General features: G+C 32.9%; 3 protein-coding genes across 4 annotated transcripts; 2 read left to right on the top strand and 1 right to left on the bottom strand.

Moving 5' to 3' along the window:
- Positions 1-9604: 9604 nt before the first annotated feature.
- Positions 9605-13569, top strand: LOC133793676 (protein REVEILLE 4-like). 2 transcript variants are annotated; one of them, XM_062230975.1, is made up of 9 exons: positions 9607-10158; positions 10613-10670; positions 10863-10986; positions 11059-11190; positions 11293-11391; positions 12282-12389; positions 12505-12620; positions 12740-12799; positions 13046-13569. In XM_062230975.1, exons 1-9 carry the CDS (start codon positions 9962-9964, stop codon positions 13127-13129), a joined length of 978 nt encoding a protein of 325 aa, XP_062086959.1. In that variant the 5' UTR covers positions 9607-9961; the 3' UTR covers positions 13130-13569. The 2 variants fall into 2 exon arrangements, with proteins under 2 accessions (XP_062086960.1, XP_062086959.1); XM_062230976.1 differs by lacking the exon at positions 12282-12389 and having other exon boundaries at positions 9605-10158.
- Positions 13570-14285: 716 nt separating this feature from the next.
- LOC133796764 (uncharacterized) lies at positions 14286-18335 on the bottom strand. Its single transcript, XM_062234414.1, has 6 exons — positions 18168-18335; positions 17931-18039; positions 17509-17807; positions 16642-16915; positions 14988-16535; positions 14286-14826 (listed from the first exon to the last, which is right to left on the bottom strand). Exons 4-6 carry the CDS (start codon positions 16718-16720, stop codon positions 14468-14470), a joined length of 1986 nt encoding a protein of 661 aa, XP_062090398.1. The 5' UTR covers positions 16721-16915; positions 17509-17807; positions 17931-18039; positions 18168-18335; the 3' UTR covers positions 14286-14467.
- Positions 18336-18507: 172 nt separating this feature from the next.
- Positions 18508-23147, top strand: LOC133795258 (protein REVEILLE 3-like). Its single transcript, XM_062232713.1, has 9 exons — positions 18508-18677; positions 19182-19239; positions 19419-19542; positions 19615-19746; positions 19856-19942; positions 21527-21634; positions 21842-21960; positions 22073-22120; positions 22437-23147. Exons 1-9 carry the CDS (start codon positions 18508-18510, stop codon positions 22545-22547), a joined length of 957 nt encoding a protein of 318 aa, XP_062088697.1. The 3' UTR covers positions 22548-23147.
- The last annotated feature ends 1258 nt before the right edge of the window (positions 23148-24405 follow it).

The raw sequence follows: 24405 nt of genomic DNA, 5'->3' as shown, positions 1-24405 counted from the left end.
GGAAGACAAAAATAAGAAATTAACACATTGGTTAGTTATACTTTATCATACTCATTAAATTTAAATATGCGGGACTCGATATTGAATTACACCAACAACGGTACGACACCTCCTTATAGTGTTGAACACTAATAATGCACCTTAGTAATTCTCATAAATAAATGGCGCCTAAATAAATATACCAAATGTCAACACTTGGTATCTTCAATTTAACAATGAAATTGTCACATTATAGTGTGTTGTTAGTTCTAATTGTGTCCAACCCTTAAATGTTTATTCACTAGAAAAAAAGAGTCCTATCATGTTTTCAATTTTATGTACCAAGTTATATATGCGGGAAATATATCATATAATGCTAATTGGCGTGAAAACCCCCCACTGTTTGCATTAATTGACACTCACTTAACTCTCCATTTTTTATTTTTAGTGGGAAAACCTCTCAAACCACTACTCCGTTAGCAAATGTAAAGTCTTATTTACTTCTCTTCATTATATCTCAAATTTGTCCAACATGACCACTTCACACTTACGCCAGGTCAGCAATGACATCCCACCTGTCAAAAAAAAAATAAAGCCACATGTGAAAATAAGACATAAATAAATAACTTAATAAATATTTTTGTTTACAAACTAATAAAAAATATTTAAACTAAATAAAAATTAAAAATCGTTTTAATTTGTTAAAGATAAATTAAAATTAAGGAAGATATTTTAACAAGATTAAAAAATATATTTAATTTTAATTTATAATCTTTTTAATATCTAAACTAAAATACAAAAAAAAAAAAACCATAAATCTGAACAAAACCCTAAATGAAATACTTTTTCTCTTTCTTCCCCATATGATCTATCGTCGTCTTCTTCTCAGGTGAAGGCTTGCGGCTGGGCTGGGGAGGAATCTGGGGATGTTGACAGGTTGGAGACGCAGAGGCTAGTAGCTGGGTTGGGGAGGAAGCTTGTGTCTGGGTTTTTGTCCGGCTTCAATGGTCCACCGACGAGGCGCAAGGGTGGAGAAGATGAGAAAACGTCGTTGGGGGTGCTAGGTTTGCGAAGTCGAAGAGTTTTTGGGTTTCAATTCGGCTTCAATGGTCCACCGACTAGGCGCAGGGGTGGAGAAGATGTCTTTGGGGATTCAGTTTGCGGGATTCCTTGGTTCGCGAAGTCGAAGAGTTTCTGGGTTTTGGGTTATTCTTTTTCAGATTTTTTTTAGGTTCTGGTTGGTTTATTGAATTTTTTTTCTGACCAAATTGTTCTTCTGGTTTATTGAATCTTTTCTTCATTCAAAATTATTTGAATTTGAGATTGTAATCGGTCCTCTTCATGCTTTTATGCTTACACCATGGATGTAACGCCCTGGATAGCTAAGACTGTCACACTGTGTATTTTAAATAGTGCTTAACTCGCTAAACGGGTCTTTAGGCGATAAACGTGCATCTAAGTGTGATTAATGGGCCATGGTTAAAATCTCAGTCAAAAGGAAATGATATTTTATTAAAAACATTAAACTGTACATGGGATCTTATAATTATGTTTACAAAGTTGTTTACAGCCCAAAATGGTCATTATAGTTCAAAAGTTACAATCCAGCCGACCTAAGCGGCAAAAATAGGGTTAAACCTTAGTTCTCCTGAGAAACCTTGGCTGTAACACCCTACTTCCTTAGAGTCGTTACTAAGTGAGTTTAAAATGTGCTAATCACTCGCTAATTGAGGATTTAGGTTAAAAGTGTAGCTAAACTGTGTTGAAGGTCGTTTAAAGGCATTATATATATAAAAATGCGATCATTCATTGAAAATATTAAAAGTTAAACATTTGGGATCCCAAAATACTGTTTAGAAAATATTTACAACTCAAAATACATTTAGGGTCAACTAGGTGACGAATTCAAGTTAATATATAACATTTCCCAAAAATACCCCTGGCCGTGGCAGCCAGGTAGGCCGAACATGTACCCGTTGCTCCACGCTCTCCGTCCTCATGGTTGGTCGATATTTCCCTTACCCTTACCTGCACCATAGAGCACCCGTGAGCTGAAGCCCAGCAAGAAAACTCAACACAAAACAATTAACATATGCATATTGTAACGCCCTAGGTAGCCAAGACCGTTACACTGTGTATTTATAAAGGTTCAAGACTTGCTAATCAAGTCATTTAGTTAAAAAAGTGTCACTAAAACCATTACAGAACTAGGGTTGAAAGATTTTGGACATAAAAGATACCATTCATTTAAATAAACATTTCATACATGGGATCCCAAAAGAAAATAGAGTTGAAAGGACAGTTTACAAAATTCCAATGTATATACATGTTGATCCATAAAGAGGATGTTTTAAAATTTAAACTCGCAAGTGCACGATTCGTTTCGGAATATAATGTTCATGTAAGTACGAGGTCGAACCCATGGGAGTTGACTAACATCAAAAGAAACTATTTCAAACAAAGCAATAATATTCTAACCTAGTTCCAAATATTTGATGAGATTTTGTTTTAGAAAAATAAAAGACAAGTAATAAAAAGATTTAAGATTAAATAGACAAATGGTTTTCAAATAAGTAAAATAAGATTATTAAGATGTTAGAATCCACAAAATGCAAGTTCAATAGTATTTAAAGTATATTGATTCCCAAGTTTAGATATAGTTGAAATAAATACAAAAATGTAGGATTTTTCTTCACTTATATAAGATATAATTTCTAAGCATTAGTTGTGTTACAACCTAATGAAACTACAAAAAATCAAAGAGATTATGTTTAGGCAAAATATTATACTTATGCTCTAAGAATTAGATGTGAACAATTTAATGAAAAATATTTAATCAAAGAATATCATATTTTTGCATAATGAAGAACTAAGTGTAATATGCTTTAACAATCAATAATAGATGAAAAATGCATATCTTTGATAGAAAAATCCATAAACAATGTTGTACAAATGGGAAATCAACATACAACAAAAAATACTATCTAGTTACATTTTGCTTCATCATCATCTTAATAACCTTTGAAAAAGATTAGAAGCTCATAACTAGATAAAAATTACAAAATAACATACTTGACATGCTCTTCAAAAGATGAAAATGGTAGAGAGAAACTAGTGAAAAGAAGAGAGAAAATATGTGTAGAAGGTATTCAAAAGATGAAGAAGAAGAGCCCCTCAAATGGTCTTATAAGACTCTATTTATAGGCAAAATGTGGAGATTAAATTAATCAAATTAAAATAAATAAATTGATTAATTTAATTGTGTTGGGAAGTGGTAGGATAAATAGAGTAAGTGTAAGAGTATTGGAAAAATGAAATGTTTGGTTGGGTAAAAGATTAGTGAAAAGCTAGGGTAAAAAAAATAAATTAGGAATGTTTATTTAGGTAAGAAAAATAGGGAAGAGTGAGTTGATATTTAAGTGAAAAATATTGGGAATGAAAAATGTGAATTTTGATCTTATTTTTATGGCTATTGGTTTGGTTGTCTTGGCATGGGAGCATGCTTGCATGGCTGTGAAGTGGAGTGGCAGCAGCTATGGGATGTTGGGCTTCGGAAGGCTGCAGAGAAGAGGAGACCGAAAATGGGCCTGGGCTTGAGTGAGCTGCAGCAGAAGGCCCACGGTCTGTTGGATTGGCCCGTGTAGCTTGCTGGGAGCAGGCTGAAGACTAGAGGCGGTTTGGTGATGCTGAGTGCTCCTTGTCCGTACGGCTGGCAGGTGGCGATGCTGGAAGGAGGCGCTGAAGGCAGGAGGTGAGCTTCAGGAGCATGTGTTGGCTGAGACGCTGCTGGGGCAGGGGCATTGGGCCTGGCTTGGGCCTGGAGGAAAATGCCACTTCCTTGCTTTTCTTTTACAAAAATATCATTTTTTTTTTCACCATTCTTCTTGTTTTTCAAGAGCAAATATCATACAAAAAAAATTCCCTATCAAACAAACATAAATTAAATTAAAACTAAATATTTTCAATAATTAAATATACAACAAAAGTTCAATGAAAATATTAATTAAAATTTAATTTATTTAAACATTTAAGCTCAAAATTGCATCTTTTTACTCCTAACTTAACAATATTAATTTTAAATAATTAAGCCATAACATTTTACAATAATATAACAATAAAAATACACAAAAATCTATAAAATTAAAATAAACCTAATAAATTCAAAATTACTTAAAAACTTAATAAATCAATTAAAAACTCAAGAATTAAGCAACAATTAGCACATAAAAATTGGTAAAATAACTCTATTTTATAGAGTTATCAATACAACTACTAGCCACTCTAGGGGAAAAACAGACTTTTAAGGTTCTCTCGTTTCTGTCCAACCCATGACCGTGGCGGCCGAGCAGCTGACTATATACATTCTGTCTCTAGAGCTCTCCAAATCAGGGCTGATCAAGCTTCCCATTGCCTTTACCTGCACCACGTAGCACCCGTGAGCCAAGGCCCAACAAGAAAACCATAACATCATAGCACAAACAATGACAATAACCAAATAATTCTTTAAGCATGATCATATATTCAGCAGTCCATAATATTCACATAATCAGCAGACTAAACCAGCAAATCCACAAACTAATACTCAGATCTACAACATATCATATTCGTCAATTAACAACAACAACCAAATCGTACAATAACTAGGGTCAACGCCCTTAGGTCGCACCCTTTGTTTACCCCACTGACTCCGATCCGCTTAAACCGAGCTCAGTGAATAATAAGTTGTCCTCAGCTACTAGTGGCTGAGCCACGCCCTGTGCGCCAATATAAACTCCAGCACTCTTAGGCCCTTTGTTTTACATTCACAAGGCATAATACCACCTTACATAATGCATACAATAATAGGGAACACTTAGTCCCGTCATAAACTCACAACTGGGTGCATTTTTCTTACCTTTAACTCCGGATGTTTTGCTTACGAGAGTTTACCCTTGAGCACGATCCCTTTCCAGAGCCCTAGCGTACACCTAGTCACAACCAAGTTAAGGGATTCCATCAATAATAATTGAATAAAGGTTTTCGGTCCAAGTTCTAGCCTTCGGGACATCGGATTCCACCAAGCACAGTAGTGGAATCGATCCCGAGCACCCCAGGTTAGGGTCCCACACCTAAAACCTCCTTAAAGCCAAAAATACCCTTAAGAGCCGCGACCCTAAGGCCTCTATGCTGCGGCCCGCCCCCATCCAGAGGCCCAACCTCCCCAGACAGCAGACACGGGCCGCAGCCCAGCACTCCCCATGTCGTGGCCCGCCCTTCTCTTTAGCTCCCCATCTGATCTAGAGGGCCACGACACACCAAGATCAAGTCGTGGCCCGCCCCTTTCGAACCCAAAAAACTCACCATTTCTAACAATCAAACCTCACTCAAATCAACCCAAATCCATCCCAATGACACAAATTAATTATCACAAACACTCTAACATATTCCTAGCAGCAAAACCCAACAAAGCCTAGTTTAGAAACTCATCAAAATCCCACTTCAATCCTTGAAACCCAAAAGTTCATAAACCTCTTAGAACAGACAGAAATTCCCAAAATTCAGATGCTAAACTATAATTAAAAGCTTACCTTCACTGAAGAACAAGTCCACCCAGTAGCTGCTGAGCTAATTCCCAAAACCTTAGCTTCAAATCAATCTTCACTATCAAGAACCCAAAAAAACACTTGGAACCCAGCCCAAAACTACATAATTTAATGACCAAGAATGTAATTCAAGACTTACCTCAATTCCTGATTGAATCCTTTAGCTAACACTTGAGCTAATCTCCAAAGTTCCAACTCAAATCCCTGAGTTCCCAGCCAAATCTCCCTTTGGTTTCAGTGATTTCCTTGAGAGAAAGAGAGATAGAAGAGAGAAGGGTCGGTTTAGGTGTTTCCACTGTTCTCCTTAGTTTTGTTTGATCTATCCTTAGTTAATTAAATTAATCCCAAAGCTCGGGGTACCAAAAACGTCCCCGATGGAAAAATGGTAAATTTTCCCCAGTATTCCCTCCTAAGCTTCCTAACCTCAAATAAATCTCCAATTATTTATTTCCATAACCTGATAACTCAAACAACTGTATAATACCCAAAATACCCCTTGACTCGTCCCGAGTCAAGTATTGGGTCCCATTGTGACTTTCCTGCTAACTAGCTCCCTAGGATCGCCTCAAGCCGCACGCGGCAAATATATCAACATAATAATGTGGTCTTCACAATTATAACATATAATCACATTTATGCCCTTAACGGGCTAAAATTACAAATATGCCCATTTCAGCTAAACAGGGCCTACATGCATACTAATACTCTTAGACATGCATTTCATATATTCATATAATCATATAAGCATGCTTATCACGGAATCATGCATTAAATCTTTTAATTCACACATAAACCAATTATGTCCTCCCGACATACTAATCAAGGCCTTTAAGCCTTATTAGTAATTTTTGGGTCGTTACACATATCTATCAATCAGCATATAACAAAATAGCCAACAGGATAAACACATAGTGGCCATGCCGTCCCAGGTGCTTTACCAGGCCCTGGGTTCGCGGTCTTCACCGAGAGGATGACTCCAACACCCTAGGAGGGTCTCGCCCTAACAACTCGCACTCCGCGTGCTCAACACCGTTCCCGGCCCCTTGCTGTTCTCAGCTTTGCACTTCGCGTGCTCAATGTCATTCTCACCCCTTGCCATACTCGGCTTCCCGTCGTTCTTGGCCTTCGCCGTTCATTCACAAATATGCACTACATAGCATAATATCAACTAATATTTAAGCATATACTAAACATAAACAATAGGGCTACGCCCTGCAATTCAATCACATAGGGCCATTGCAACGCCCTAAACTCCAGGGACCGTTACGGTGTGCTTTTTAAATAGTGTTAAACTCGCTAATCGAGTCATTTGGCCATAATCATGTAACTAAGTATGATTAGCAGTTTAGGGATTAAAAAATTTGGTTAAGATATAACGTTTCACTAAAACGTTTACTGTAAACATTGGGATCCCAAAATATAATTTAAATGTTTATTACAATAAAATAATTACAACCAACCGATCTAAGCGGCAAAACAGGATTTAACCCTAGTTCTCTTTCAACCCTCGGCCGTGGCGGTCGAGCAGCCGCATATGTATACCTCGTCACCTAAGCTCTCCAACTCAAGGATGGTCCAATTTTCTTTAGCCTTTACCTGCACCACATAACACCCGTGAGTCGAAGCCCAGCAAGAAAACTCAATATGCTCATGAACAGTAATAACATGTCAGAAAAAATTAAGATCTCATCAACTGAATGATGAGCACTAACACAAAAATAAAAATCATTTTTGGGTCTTTGATGCATTTGATTGTGTGTCCACCTGGGATTACTTTCATCTTGAAGTTGCTGTACAATAGACATACATCATATTTAAAATTCTCTTCCAAATAGTTATAAATATAATTATGTATATATAATTGCAAAAAAAAAAATTTACAATAATAAATATATATGTATAAATTCACATTCATATACCCATTTTCATTTCTTTGGTAACTGGAAACTTATTTGAAAATTAAGAAAAGTTTCTATGATTATGTTTCTTAGATTTGGAGGGGTGCCTAATAAATAATCTGCTTACTATGGTAAACAAAATGGAAAGAAAATGTTTTTTTTTTTTTGAATAAGTAATTTCAATCTTCATTAAACGATATCCTTCAATAACAAGGACAAACAATCAGTAGGAACATCACTCCTACTAATAGTACAACCAGTTTTAAAACAAGCCGCTCTAGCAAGATTATGAGCAACTTTATTTGCCGATCGCTTTAGAAAGAAAATGTTAATTATTACAAGTTAATAAAAAATAAATAATAATTTCCGTCAATCAAAATTTTCTTTTGATTAAAAACACAAGGTGTTGTTTTACTATTTAAAATAATAAATAATTCTTTTTAACTTTCTTGGAAACTAAGTTAAATTTTTATTGAGTTTAAATTAAAGGAGCCAAAATTTCATCTACTGAATTATCATGATGCTACCATAGAAGCAAAAAAACACGGGTCAATCTCAAACCAATGAGCAAACTAGTATTCGGAGTGCAACCATAGAAGCAAAAGACACAAGTCAATCTCAAATATCTTTGAATGCTTTCCTAAACCAAACCCATAACACCTTGAATAGCTTAATATGAGCGGCAATTAAGTAAATATTGTACAAAACCAAACCAATGTCAAACCACTGCACACAATCAGCAATGTAAAAATATGTAATATAATTGGAAATTTGAGAATATGACCAAAACTACAAATTAATTAGTTTGGCATTTAAATTAAAAAGATCAGAAATATTCATAAACAAAAAGATACTTCGGAATAAAATAAAGAATTAACTTATGAATATAAAAAATTACCTTGGCAGAACAGAACAATTTACAAAAAAAAAATAATAATAATAAATAAACTTTATAAAATATATTTATTAATAATTAACAATGATAATACTCAATAACTGAATCATAACCGCTATCCCTAAATTAAAATTACAATAGGATATTGCAAAGACATACAAATTTTTATTTCAAAAAATAAAATAATAATAATAATAAACTATATATTGTAAGGAATGAAATTGATGAATGTTTTTGACAAAAATGAATTAAACATTATTACCAAAGAAAATTACAGCAGTAAGATAATTATAAACATCAAGAAATTCATCATTGTTATTGTGGCAAAACTGGTGTATATATGTAAAGATAAATTTATATATAAAATGCAAACACAATTTAAGAAAAGTCTGGTCTTAAGTAAATTTTAAAATTTCAAAAACTGAAATGGCTAATAGGCCATGCCCAGCAGCCAGGACAGAGGAGATGAATAAAATCATTTTGATGGGGTGCAAAAGAAAGCATGGTAAGTATAATCATGACAAATAATAGTAAAAAATGAATTAACAAATTAAATTTAATTCTAAAAAAAGTTTGACTAATATATTTTATCAAATAAAAGATCATTATTAGCATAAAGATAATTATATAAACTACACAGAGGAAAGATTTGACCAAACCAAATATATCAACTGATAAACCACCAATAAACAAAGATAATCATAGAAGGGAATAATATCATCCCTTAAATTGAGAGTTAAATGGTCACTATTAAATCTAATGAGATAAACGGTTCTTGAAACAAACTCAAATAAAATATTGAACTGTCTAATATGTTCAAGACCACCCATATGAATAAATCTAGCAGTATTAGCCATCAAGATTATCAATAGTCTCATATCATCATTTACTCAAAATACCAACAAGAGTAGCAGTTAGTAAATGAAGAAGAAAAGATATACCAAATAAAAAACGCAAAAGGGTATTATCAGTAAAATAAAAATCGAAAAACGTATCCTAAGAAGGTGTGATAAAGTAAAATTCTAAATTTAAAAAAAAATATTAAAAATAATAATATGTAATATATATTTAACAATAAAAAGTTGAAATAACTACCAAGTAAAATATCACGAAGAATAATATAACTGTAAATGATTATTTCGTAAAATTATCTGAAAATAACTAACTATAAACAGTTAGAAGAAAATAAAATAAATGAAAACCGAAAAACGTATCCTAAGAAGGTGTGATCAAAACAACTACCATTAGAAAATGCTATAACAATTGCTGGAAAAAAGTTTCTCAACTTTTTTATGTGATATTGGTTTAGGAGAGATCTTTGGGGAAATCTTTGAGTCGGATTGAAGGAAATCTTTTACTCAAACACAACGAAACATATTAATTGTTATAAAATTTGCTCCAAATATAAAAAGAGAGACATATCTGGTTGTACTCTGACAAAAGCAGCGGTTGACGATTCCCATCACTTCCAACAATGTATGCTTCTTCTTGAGGCAGAAGTTGAGCATTTTGTGATGTGTGTTTTGGTTCTGAGTTATTGAGTAGAGCCTATAGTGTGTGTGATTCGAAACCCACCTCACGGGTTTTACTACCCTGAACCAGTGAATATGTGTATGGGCTTGCCCGGGACCAGTTCGATGCCGCCGCCGGCGAATTCCACACCGTCGTCTACTGCTGCTGCTGCTAATACGACGTTGCTCGGGGTCCCTCCGAATAAGAAGATCCGAAAAACCTATACGATTACCAAGACGAGGCAGAGCTGGACGGAGCAGGAGCATGAAAAGTTTGTTGAAGGTGTTCAATTGTAAGTATGCCTTGCTAATAATGTTTGATTGATTGTTTAATTATGCATTTGTCTTTAAATGAATGAATTCTGTGCAAGAAAATTAAAGAAGAGATTTTCTTCTTCTTTTTTTTGGTGTTCGTTTTGGGATTTTAATTTATTGTTTTGATTCTCTTGCTCATAAATATTTGTTGCTATGGAATTATATCAAGTTTGAATTTTCATATGAATTTGCAAGAAAAGAGATGTTCTTGGGCATGCGTATGTTTGCATTCGATGAAATCTTATTGAATTTTGGCTCCCTTATTGAAAGATCAATTTAGTATTTTTTGGCGAACCTGAATCACGCTTCATAAAAAAAAAAATATATTATATTGTGATTTTGGAGAATCTGAATCACGCTCAATAAAAAAATAAATAAACTAAAATTCTTCTGATTAAGACTTTTGTATGTTTTTCTTGTATACTAATTCAGATTTAATCGCGACTGGAAAAAGATTGAAGCATTTATTGGTTCAAAAACTGTCATTCAGGTATTCATCTTACCATTCTTTGAGTTTACCTGATAGTTTATTGTTCTCAGTGGCTTCACTAGAAAAATTTAAAACAAAGTTAATGTCCTATGCCTATTTTTGAGTAAGCTTGTCATCAGATTTACATTGAGTAAGCTACATTTGTATTACGTGAATTTACTCTTGTATAATCCGAGATATGACTTTTGACAGATCCGTAGTCATGCACAGAAGTATTTTGAGAAAATTCTGAAAAGTGGGAAAAGCGAACTTGTACCTCCTCCTCGACCAAAGAAGAAGGCTGCTCATCCTTACCCACATAAAGCCCCTAATAATGGTGTGTATATTTACATTTATTTTGGTTCTTTCTTCTTTTTTAGTACCCTTTACTAATAAGTTTGTATTTCAGCTCCAAATGTTGCTCATGTCACTGCAGTCATTGGGGCTCCAACGACATGTGTAAATCCCATTACCGATCCTCCATTGGCTCCTTGGAGATGTAGTTCTGTACTGCCAATCAATTTTGCACAAATAGAAAAAGGTTTCAAGCTCTTCTTGCTAAGCTTTGCAAACTAAATTTGTCCCATTTTAATTTGTTTCTCTATTTTTCTATAAATGTTTTTTTAACTTAATTATTTTTCAGATGATGGGAGGTTATTTGTCCCTACAATCCCTACAATTGCAAATAACAGTGGCTATAGTAGTGAAATAAATGATCCTATCTACACTCAGGCAATGAGAGGTAACTGATTTTACTAAAAAAAAGTATATAAATATATATATTTACTTTTACTGCTGAGAAATATAATTTATAGCCAAAGATAAATACTTCAAGTTATAACACATATATATACATCATAAGTATGAATAACATGCATTGCATGCAGTTACTTTCAAGCTATGCTTGCTAAACTTTGGAAACTGAACTTGTCCTTTAGTTCATTTAAATATTATTACATCATTTCTTTATAAATGTTTTCAACTTATGTTGCTTCCCTTTCATTGTTTGAACCGTTCCACCTGTGATATTTTCTATCAATTTACCAATATTTTATCTAGTAAGTAGTAAAAACTACAGAGAGATCATATTCAGACATACGTTTAGGTTGGGAAGCATATGACCAAACTATTGAAAACAATTTTCGTATTTCTCTGATAGCTGTCGTAGACCTTAATTAGGTACAAAATTCTTGCTCTAAGGTGCATATATGAGCATTTCTCTTGCAGTATCTTTCAGTGGCATCAGAATTTGATTTGATTGTCTTTAAAAAACTTCAATTATATAATACTCGTCCAACTTTGTCTCCTAATAATTACAAAAAGAACATTGTAGATAAGGATTATTTCTAGACAATTGTGTAGTAATACGTACTATTTGACAAATTAGTCACTAAATTTTATAGATTGATCCTATTATCTACCGTGTTAGTGCCCATCATTCAGTTGATGAGATCTTAATTGAATCATTTGATAATGATTTCCTAATCAAGTATAAACTTCTTATGCCATTACTATTATGTACTTTTGTATGAGATCAAAAGTTTTAGAAAATTTTGTTATGTGGACCTGTATTATTTCTGCTACATATACTATTTTCCCAATAATTAGTCTCATCTAAATATATATATGCAGTTGCAAATAACAGTCGCTATGATGTTACTGAAACTGAAAGCTCTCTAAGGAGTGTGCCATCTAGTGAAATATATAATCCTGGGGCCTACTACTCACAGGGAATAAAAGGTAACTAATCCTACTAAAATAAAATATTTTCGTTTATACATATCAACTAATTCATTAGCTATGGGAAATTTTTTTATAACTTTAATTGGTAACTAACTTCAACTAATGATTACAGTTGTGCCAGAGCCAGACATTTCTCAATTGTATAATTTCATTGGGAATATCTTTGACCCTTATGAAGTTGGCCACTCTCAGAAACGGAGACAAATGGATCCCCTAAATTTTAAATCAGTATGTCTTTTTAATAAATTATCTTTCTTTTAAATTCATTTTTTAATCAAAAATAGAATTTCCAGGTCTTTCTATCCGCCCATTTATTCTCTACAACTAATTTTCTCTTTTTTCTCTAGGCATTGTGGATGATGACTAATTTATCAAATAATTTAAAAAGTCCGATGGTAGAGGAACTTGTAAGTTTTTCTTCTTCACTTTCTTCAATTTCACTTCATTGTCAAACCACACATGTATACATAATTACCATTGTTCGATAATATGCCTTAAAACTTTTAAACGTTCTGTAATTGGGGTATGCCTTTTTTTTTTTTTGGCATATTTCATGTTTCTCACCCTTGGCTAGATTATAGCTTTGATGTTATTGTGGTATAAATTTATTATAAAACTTTTGGGGTTTCTCATTACTTATGAATTAAATGCAGTATAAGTTCCTTTCATCCAATAATCTCAACGAGGAGAAGGTGATGCCATCTGCCTGCCCAAACAACTTCTCATCCATATCATAGAATGCCATTCTATCTGCTTAGGAAGACGACAGTCAACGATAATGGTGTCATTCTATAAGTTTTATCTGCCGGTGAGAGTTTGATAACAATTGTCTCTTGGGACTATGTATGTATTGTCTCAATGCAATGCATATTAGTCTTAGTCCACGTCTCTCTGAAGTGAAAGCTTGTCAAGACTTCACCTTCATTTTTGGATATGTAAATATGACCGGCCATTTTATTTCTTAGGAAGAAGGAATTTAGGGGTTAGTATTTAGACAGTACAAGTTAACTTCTAGTTTAGTTTTGTTTCAGAGGCTATCTTGTATAGTGTTTGGCTGTTTACAATTTGCAGTATTTGCTTTAATATTTTGCTACTGTAAGTGAGTGACATCAGAAGTTGTTTTGTGTGGATTGCATTAAGCCAGAAAAAAAATACAAAAATAAAAATAATTTTTGGGTCTTTGATGCATTTGATTGTGTGTCCACCTGGGATTACTTTCATCTTGAAGTTGTACAATGGGCATACATCATATTTAAAATTCTCTTCCAAATAGTTATAAATATAATTATGTGTATAATTGCAAAAAAAATTAACAATAATAAATATATATGTATAAATTCACATTCATATACCAATTTTCATTTCTTTGGTAACTGGAAACTTATTTGAAAATTAAGAAAAGCTTCTCTGATTTTGTTTCTTAGATTTGGAGGGGTGCCTAATAAATAATCTGCCTACTATGGTAAACAAAATGGAAAGAAAATATTCATTATTACAAGTTAATAAAAAATAAATAATAATTTCCGTCAATCAAAATTTTCTTTTGATTAAAACAGTGTTATTTTACTATTTAAAATAATAAATAATTATATTTACAGCCTTAGCACAATACTTTCGCTATTTATTTACTTATTATTATTATATGACGAAAAAGACGGTTTGTGTTGTATGTTCATGGACTGGCTATTGGTTCTCACGAATCAATCAATAGCCAATTATTTTAACAGATTGAGAACCGATTCTTTGTGCAAAACGCTGTTATCATTATATACACTTCAATAAATGAACAAAGAAATTGAAGAACTTCTATCCACTAAATTTAACTCTTCAATTATTAAAATAGATCAGCACAATTTCGAACTTATTAAGCTACTTTGGGAATTTTTTGGTATAAAAATATAATAATTTTTGGCAAATACAATAAATAACATTCCTATATACATAATTATGATTCCAGCGGTTGTGTATGAATGATTATTCGTGCACATATAATATCATTTGGGTTTCAAAAGCTAGGCATTCAAGTAAATGGCAATTGCAAGAAAAATTCATACACTGACGCCGTCCAGTCCTGCTTAAAGTGAAACACCATTATACCTTTTCTCCATCCCAACCAAAAGGAAAGGTGAGAATAAGAGGGAATGGAGGAAAAAGGGAAGGACAAAGAAAGACCATTTTCCACGATGAGAGTTGCAGATCTGAGCAAAAGACAATGAATACAGTGATGTACACAGGCGTTTATATCTACTATCTAAACCCAAAACCCATGTCCAGCTCATGACCATACATCCCGTGACTGTGTCCACCAGGACCAGGACCAGGACCCCCACCACCTGTAGCAAAGGGGTGAATCTGCTTTGAATTTGACCTGAACTCCATTTCGATAAGCCTTTGAAATGCCTCTGGATGGTTGCTCCACTGCCAATATCAGGTGCTGTAGAGTACAACAATGACAAAAACAAGAGCTTAGACACACAACTTATCAACAGCCTCATCTTTGAAAGCACAACTTGATCATTTAAAAGAAACTTTAGAAGGAAAAGGTGACAATAGAATCAGCAAGTGAACACAAAATTAGCATTGCCCGGGTTCTACCTGGTTGTGGCATGCCAACACTACCGAAGTTTGGGTGAGCAGGCATAGGAGCACTTCGGTTCGGATGTGTAGGCAGTGATGGACCCCTGTGTAATCCTTGCAGAAGGTTAGGTGGAAAACTGCCTGCCATGTGCATCTGCTGCAACAGAGGGTGAGGAATGGGTTGATCAAACCCAGATAGTCCAGGGCCAGAGTGATGGAAAGAAGGACGAAGCATATTCACAGGAATTTGGTGATTTGGCGCAGGATCATGATGAGTGGCAGCTTCTGGACCCATAAACTTCATCTGGGAACCAACATTAACAGGATGTGAATCTAAATGATGGAACAAAGGCCCCATGTTATTCAATTGTTGATGGAGCTGAGGAAAAGATGGTTGAACATTAAGATTCTGGTAAGGATTACTGGACTCTGTCCTATCGTAAGGACCACGAAGGAAAGGTGGTTCTTGACCTCCCCTAATAGATCTTTCATCTCCAAAGGAGGAATTGAAGGATGCCAACTTTTCAACAAAGTCGACTTGTGGATTTGCAGATGAGAGCATCTCAGTTTTAACTGTATTCCCAGACGGCATAAAGTTTTCAACATTCAGAGGAACACTCGCTGTAATCAAGCTATCCTCTTCAGGAAGCGCAACACCAGCAGGCACATTAAATCCAACAACCTTAGACCCTAAGTTAGTACGAAGATGTGATGTATTTTGTTCCGCTTGGGAGTTATCAAAGCTTAACCACTGCTCTTCAATGTTATCGAACTTGGTTTGCTTCCTTTTATTTGCTGTCAAACCACTGATATCATGAACAGTGGTGCTAAATCCTATGTCATTTGAAGATGGGAGGAAATTATCTACAACAGGAAAAGGAAGTCTATGGGGATCAGAGACATCATTTTTCAAAGATCCAACTGGACCCCTTTGGATGGAGACTGGAGCTCCAACTGATTGCAACTCCTTCATAAAAGCAGACCCAAATAGTGTTTCAAGAGTTAAAGACTTTGCTGAGTCAGAAACATTTTCGACTTTACCCTCTCTGGAATTGAGAAGTGCACTGCCAATACTTGGGTCTTTGTCATCATAAAAACTGTCAGAAGACGACTTGTCTAGATTGGAGGATGATTCCATTTCTTTCAGGCTAGTCCCCTTTTGTAATAATGAAAGGAGGTGCTGGGATGCAAGATCATCAGTATTAACTTTTGGCTGCTTAGTCTTCCCATCGGGGTCCCTGCGGCTTTGAACAGGTGGTTGTATGATTGAACTATTGTCACCAATTCCTGACAGAATCGACTGTTCAAGATCTTCACACGTAAGAACTGCAGAAACTGGCTGTGATTTATTATTCTTGTACAACTGATCGATACTACCGACTGTGGCAGATCCCACATCTGAGGTCATAAGTTTCTCTGATATTTCAGAGTTTTGGAAGGGAAGATTAGGTAGAATATTGTCACTCGTGTTCCCAGATACTCGGGATCCATCTTTTTCACTGCCAACTATCAATGAGAGCAAGTTATTTGGCTGTCCAGTTGACTGATTGTTGCTAGGTTTCCTTTCTGCATAATTTGGAAAGAATATAGGATATATTTAATTACTCAATGTACAAACAATTGAAGTTAGAGGGCATTGAAACTAGACTCCCAAACATTAATTGCAACTAACCTTCTTCATGAAACCAATGAGCAAACTTGGAAGATTGTACAGAGTCTGGGCTCGGTGCCAAATGATTTATCTGAAACATCTAGAGCAGATGATAAGTCTAGACCCTTTCCACTATGATTATCAATTGAGCCACGATTGCTTATACTTTCATATTGCTGCTTCCTCGAACCAATTTCTTTAATATCTGTTTCTCCTGTTGGTCATTAGAAGTTGCATTAGCAGAAGAGTTGCTTTTGCCACGCAAAAGACTATCCTCGCGTTCAGAATTTCCAACCTACAGAGATATGACAGGAAGCAAAAGAAAGATTTAATTGTAAAAAAGAATAATGATTTTTTTATAACAAACTCAACACCACATGCAAGAGCCAAAAATTCCAACGAGGGACCGTCCTAATGCTATTATCTCATTTAACATTGGTTGATTACAAGCCCCACAATCTTTGGGAGTTGGCAGTCAGGAACTTCTAGCATATTATGAGTAGGTCTGATGAGCAATCAAACCCATAAACAAACAACAAGACAGACCACTCAATCTACCCTCATGGATGCCTTTCCAAATTTCTTATGGTTCAAAAAGATTATTGGAATCAGTATCCTTAATGACATGTAAAAAGATTCACGCACACACATATATGCATATGAATCAATCATCTAATATATAATGTCAGAAAAAATAGCAGCACGACTCCTTACAAATCTAAGGCCTACAAGAATTCACTTCCTAATAATTTCAAGACAACAAACCAGATTTGCAGAATATTTCAATTATGTATAAGAAGCAAAAACTAAAAGGCAGTAGTATTTTCAATAAACATTTGAAACAAAAGGAAACATCCATGACTACCAACTTACAGATTCACAACTTACCACTGCTGCATGGGCATGGTTATATTTTGATCCGAGACTTTTATCTATAACTGTACTCTTAAAACCTGGAGGCACAAGTGGTCTGGATGCAGGAGTTTGTGAAAGAACAGATGATTTTTCAGAATCATTATCTGAACCCAGAGGTATTGAAACCTCATCTGATCCACTGCTTTTCCTCTCTTCTTTGGATTCCTCCCGCAGGGTAGAAATGTCAAAATCAACTCTACTCTTATCTATATTAAACTTTTGTTTCTCTTGCAATGATTTATGTTGTTCCTTCCTCATTATTTCAAAAGAAGCTGAGGGATAAGTTGTAACATGTCAAATTCAACTTCAATTGGGGGCAAAACTATTAAGGGCCAAATGGAAAAGTACATGAAACTGATGTTTACAGGAAAACTCTAGGATCAAAGAACATATACCTCTTCTCTTTCTTTCCTCTTCTGCTCTATCTTCACTTGTAGAGTCAGAAGAACCAAATGTTTCATCATTCAATGAGTCATTACCCTCCCTACGCAAGTGAGGTACAGCCTGAAGATAATTAGATCGAAAGTTACTATTTGTCATGAATGACACCGTGGCTGACTATTCAGAATAAAAAAAAGATTCAAACAGATTAAGAAATTGAAAAATATAAACAAAATAATCAATAAACAGACCTTGTACGGACGGGGAGGATGGTATGGTTCGGTAGTTCTGTTAAGCTGGTATAATACTCTCTTTACTCGAATTTTGCGGCAAGTTTTAAACCGAATTTTTAGAAAATAAAACGAGGATTCCGTAACAAACATTTTAAAAAATAAATATTTAAACTAATTTTCAAAGTCAGAACATTCCCAAACAAATATTTATTGAAAACAATTTTTTTTTTTTGTGATGTGTGTTTTGGTACTGAGTTATTGAGTAGAGTCTGTAGTGTCTCTGAATCGAAACCCACCTCACGGGTTTTACTACCTTGAACCAGTGAATATGTGTATGGGCTTGCCCGGGACCAGTTCGATGCCATTGCCGGCGAATTCCACACCGTCGTCCACTGCTACTGCTGCTGCTAATACGACGTCGCTCGGGGTCCCTCCTAATAAGAAGATCCGAAAAACCTATACGATTACCAAGACGAGGCAGAGCTGGACGGAGCAGGAGCATGAAAAGTTTGTTGAAGGTGTTCAATTGTAAGTGTGCCTTGCTAATAATGTTTGATTGATTGTTGAATTATGCATTTGTTTTTAAATGAATGGACTCTGTGCAAGAAAATTAAAGAAGAGATTTTCTTCTTTTTTTTTTTTGGTGTTCGTTTTGGGATTTTTAATTTATTGTTTTGATTTTCTCGCTCATAAATATTTGTTGCTATGGAATTATATCGAGTTTGAATTTTCATATGAATTTGCAAGAAAAGAGATGTTCTTGGGCATGTGTATGTTTGCATTCGATGAAATCTTTTTGAATTTCGGCTCCCTGGTTCAAAGAGCAATTTAGTATTTTTGGAGAATTTAAATCACGCCTTATAAAAATTAAATAATCTAATACTGTGGTTTTGGAGAATCTGAATCAAGCACAATAAAAATTAAATAATATAATATTGTGGTTTGGGAGATTTTGAATCATGCTCAATAAAAAATAAATAAACTAAAATTCTCTGATTAAGGCTTTAGTATGTTTTTTTTATACTTATTCAGATTTAATCGTGACTGGAAGAAGATTGAAGCATTCATTGGTTCAAAAACTATCATTCAGGTATTAATTTTACCATCTTTCAGTTTATCGTTCTCGGTGGTTTCACTAGAAAAATTTAAAGCAAAGTTAATATCCTATGCTTATTTTTTTGTAAGCTTGTCATCAGATTGACATTGAGTAAGCTACATTTGTATTACATGAATTTGCTCTTGTATAATCTGAAATATGACTTTTGACAGATACGTAGCCATGCACAGAAGTACTTTCAAAAAATTCTAAAAAGTGGGAAAAGCGAACTTGTACCTCCTCCTCGACCAAAGAAGAAGGCTGCTCATCCTTACCCACATAAAGCCCCTAATAATGGTGTGAATATTTACATTTATTTTGGTTCTTTCTTCTTTTTTAGTACCCTTTACTAATAAGTTTGTATTTCAGCTCCAAATGTTGCTCATGTCACTGCAGTCATTGGGGCTCCAACGACATGTGAAAATCCCATTACCAGTGCTCCATTGGCTCCTTGGAGCTGTAGTTCTGTACTGCCAATCAATTTTGCACAAATGGAAAAAGGTTTCAAGCTCTTCTTGTTAAGCTTTGCAAACTAAATTTGTCTTTTAGTCTATTTTAATTTGTTTCTCCATTTTTCTATAAATGTTTTTTTTACTTAATTGTTTTTCAGATGATGAGAGGTTATTTTCCTCTGCATTTGCAAATAACAGTGGCTACAGCTATAGTAGTGAAATAAATTATCCTGAGGCAATGAGAGGTAAAAAATATATATATTTACTTTTACTGCTGAGAAATATAATTTGTAGTCAAGATAAATACTTTCATGTTGAAGTCGAGTTATAACACATATATCTTTTCTATATTTATATTTATATTTATATATATATAACAGAAATTTTTAGTTTTAACGGGTTTTTATTTTTTTTTAAGATTAATTTTAACAGAATATTTTTATATTTAACCATAGTTTGTAAACACCTAAACTTAAATAAAATAAAATAAATAATTAAAATAGGATATTTTGAGATATTTTACAATAATAATTATTTAAAAATAATAAATAATTAAACAAACTAAAATAAGATATTTTTGAGATATTTTACCATGATAATTATTTTAAAATAATAAATAATTAAACAAATTAAAATATGATATTTTTGAGATATTTTACAATGATAATTATTTAAAAATAATAAAATCATACTTTTTATAACTTAAATAAAATTTAAATTTAATTTAATAATAACATATTAAATATATAATATAATATACTGTGAATTAGTAACAAATTGCTTTTTTTAACAAACTAGCAATAAACTTAAATTTAAAATCCACATATAATATTTAATATTACATTAAACATATAATATATAATCTCTTGTTGTCACTCCCAAATTCAAAAACTAGAACAAACATAAACAAAATTAAATAAATTATTTAATTAAAATATAATATTTATTTCAAAATTTATATGATATTAATATAAATTTAATAAAAATAATTAATAAATTTTAAAAATAAAATTAAGGAAACGCATATTCCATTTGCTTGTATCTAGGATACATCATAAGTACGAATAACATGCATTGCATGCAGTTACTTTCAAGCTATGCTTGCTAAACTTTGGAAACTGAACTTGTCCTTTAGTTCATTTAAATATTATTACATCATTTCTTTATAAATGTTTTCAACTTATGTTGCTTCCCTTTCATTGTTTGAACCATTCCACCTGTGATATTTTCTATCCATTTACTAATATTTTATCTAGTAAGTAGTAAAAACTACAGAGAGATCATATTCAGACCTACGTTTAGGTTGGGAAGCATATGACCAAACTATTGAAAACAATTTTCGTATTTCTCTGATACCTGTCGTAGACGTTAGGTACAAAATTCTTGTTCTAAGGTGCATATATGAGCATTTCTCTCTTGTAGTATCTTTCAGTGGCATCAGAATTTGATTTGATTGTCTTTAAAAAACTTCAATTATATAATACTCGTCCAACTTTGTCTCCTAATAATTACAAAAAGAACATTGTAGATAAGGATTATTTCTAGACAATTGTGTAGTAATACGTACTATTTGACAAATTAGTCACTAAATTTTATAGATTGATTCTATTATCTACCGTGTTAGTGCCCATCATTCAGTTGATGAGATCTTAATTGAATCATTTGATAATGATTTCCTAATCAAGTATAAACTTCTTATGCCATTACTATTATGTATATTTGTATGAGATCAAAAGTTTTAGAAAATTTTGTTATGTGGACATCTATTATTTATGCTATATATACTATTTTCCCAATAATTAGTCTCATCTAAATATATATATATGCAGTTGCGAATAACAGTCGCTATGATATTACTGAAATTGAAAGCTCTCTAATAAGTATGTCATCTAGTGAAATAAATAATCATGGGGCCTACTACTCACAGGGAATAAAAGGTAACTGATCCTACCAAAATAAAATATTTTCTTTTATACTTATCAACTAATTCATTAGCTATGATTTTTTATGGGGAATTTTCAATCTAGAGAGGATGAATTTTTCAATCTAGAGAAGATAAATTCTACTTTTACTTGTTATCGTTCACTCATTTATTGAAAGTTTTAGAACTTTAATTGGTAACTAACTTCAACTAATGATTGCAGTTGTGCCAGAGCCAGATCTTTGTCAATTTTATAATTTCATTGGCAATGTCTTTGACCCTTATGCAGTTGGTGGCCACTCTCAGAGACTGAGACAAATGGATCCCATAAATTTTGAAGCAGTATTTCTTTTTCTTTTTAATTCTGGTTATGCTGTTCTTTTAAATTCATTTTTTAATAAAAAATAGAATTTTCAGGTCTTTCTATCCAACTAATTCTCTTTTTTTTCTCCAGGCGATAAATAATCTATCAAATAATTTAAAAAGTCCAGTGTTAGAACTTGTAAGTTTTTCTTCTTCGCACTAATAGTTCACTCTTAAGGTGTAATAAGCTAATATGTCGACTACACATCTTACTTCTTGCTGATTCTAGCTTTTTTCAATTTCACTTCATTGTCAAACCACATATGTATACATAGTTACCATTGTTCGATAATATGCCATCAAACTTTAAATGTTCTGTGATTGGGGTATGCCTTTTTTTTTTTTGGCATATTTCATGTTTCTCACCCTTGGCTAGATTATAGCTTTGATGTTATTGTGGTATAAATTTATTATAAAACTTTTGGGGTTTCTCATTACTTATGAATTAAATGCAGTATAAGTTCCTTTCATCCAATAATCTCAACGAGGAGAAGGTGATGATGTCATCTGCCTGCCCAAACAACTTCTCATCCATATCAATATACGATAATGGTGTCATTCTATAAGTTTTATCTGCCGGTGAGAGTTTGATAACAATTGTCTATTGGCACTATGTATATATTGTCTAAATGCATAGATGACCACGTGGAAAATTAGTCTTAGTCCCACGTCTCTCTGAAGTGAAAGCTTGTCAAGATCTCACCTTCATTTTATTTGAAGAAGGAATTTAGGGGTTAGTATTTAGAGAGTACAAGTTAACTTCTAGTTTTGTTTTGTTTCAGAGGCTATCTTGTATGGAGTTTGAGAGGAATTTAGTGTTTGACTGTTTATAATTTGTAGTATTTGCTTTAATGTTTTGCTACTGTAAGTGAGTGACATCAGAAGTTGTTCTGTGTGGATTGCATTAAGTCAGAAAAAAAATACAAAAATAAAAATAATTTTTGGGTCTTTGATGTTGTGTGTCCACCTGGGATTACTTTCATCTTGAAGTTGCTGTACAATGGACATACATCGTATTTAAAATTGAGAATTTTTAAAAAATATGGCTTTTATACCATGTGCAAATATATGGGAGATATACTTTTTCTTAATTTGTATGAGAAAATTATTAAAGAAAAAGTTAAAGTATGAAAAACACAATTAGTAGCTAACTAAAATATGAAAATGTCACATTTTTTTTATCATGCTTGGTTGGTTAAATGCTGTTAATGAAAATAGTAATTCACTATTCTTAACAATAGGACCTGGGGACTTCTTGGTTCATCATGCTATTGCTCTAGGTTTACATACAACTACATTGATCTTAGTAAAAGGGGCTTTAGATGCACGTGGTTCCAAGTTAATGCCAGATAAAAATGATTTTGGTTATAGTTTTTCTTGCGATGGTCCGGGACGAGGCGGTATGTTTTCTTTAATTTTGGTAAATTTTTTTTCCATCAATTTTTTTTTTTTTTCCTTACTTGTTTTTTCTTCCATTTTTTCATTTTTTTTTTCTACAAATTTTTTTCTTTCCATTTTTTCATTCTTCTTCTTCTTTTTTTCATTTTTATTTATTTATCTATTTTTTTCTTTCATTTGTAATTTTTTTTTCATATTTTTTTAGTTTCTTTTCATTCTATTTTTTCTTTATTTTTGTATTTATTATTTTCTCCTTTCATTTTTTTTTTCTTTTTTCACACATATGAGCTTTTTTTTCTACCAATTTTTTCATTCATATTTTTTTTTCTTTTCATTTTTCCATTATTTTTCGTCTTCTTCTTTTCATTCTTATTTATTCATCTATTTTTTTTCATTCATCATTTCTTTTGTTTTTTTTTTCATTTTTGTACTTATTCTTTTCTCATTCTATTTCTTTTTTTTTTCATTTTTTTCACACGTATATTTTAACATTACATAATTATTCTACTATTTTTTTTATTTATTATCTTTTATTATTGTAATTTTTTTATAGTTTTTTCTACTATATGTAAAAAAAAATTCAAATCAATTTTTTCAGCATTTTCTTTTTACTGTAACACTTATAGGAATACCAAAATTTGGAAAGAAAACTAATAAAAATATGAAAACGTGAATGGGTAACTGGTTACCTTCACATTCTTTGTGTGTATATTTCTGAGGGTAACTGGTTACTTTCACGTTCTGGTGTGTGTATATTCATGGTTTCTTTATGGTAACTAGTTTTTTATGTTACTAAAATTATAGTTACTTCTTCTTCCTTTTTTAATGAAGTGTTCTTCCATTTTTTCCTTCAAATTTGATGTTTCTTTTCATATTTAATATGAGTAACTCGTCACCCCTCTTATGGCAGAAAGTTACTCATCTCAGGATAACTGGTTACCCCTCCTAGTGCATGTTATTTAACCTAGCTCTAGGATTTTTTTTTAAGATCAATCAAGTAACTGATTACCCTACCCAGGATTTGAA

Source organism: Humulus lupulus, chromosome 8 (genome assembly GCF_963169125.1).
Source record: "Humulus lupulus chromosome 8, drHumLupu1.1, whole genome shotgun sequence".
Lineage (NCBI taxonomy): Eukaryota > Viridiplantae > Streptophyta > Magnoliopsida > Rosales > Cannabaceae > Humulus > Humulus lupulus.
The sequence above is the reverse complement of the archived record's forward strand: the minus strand, read 5'-3'. Positions and strand labels throughout refer to the sequence as shown.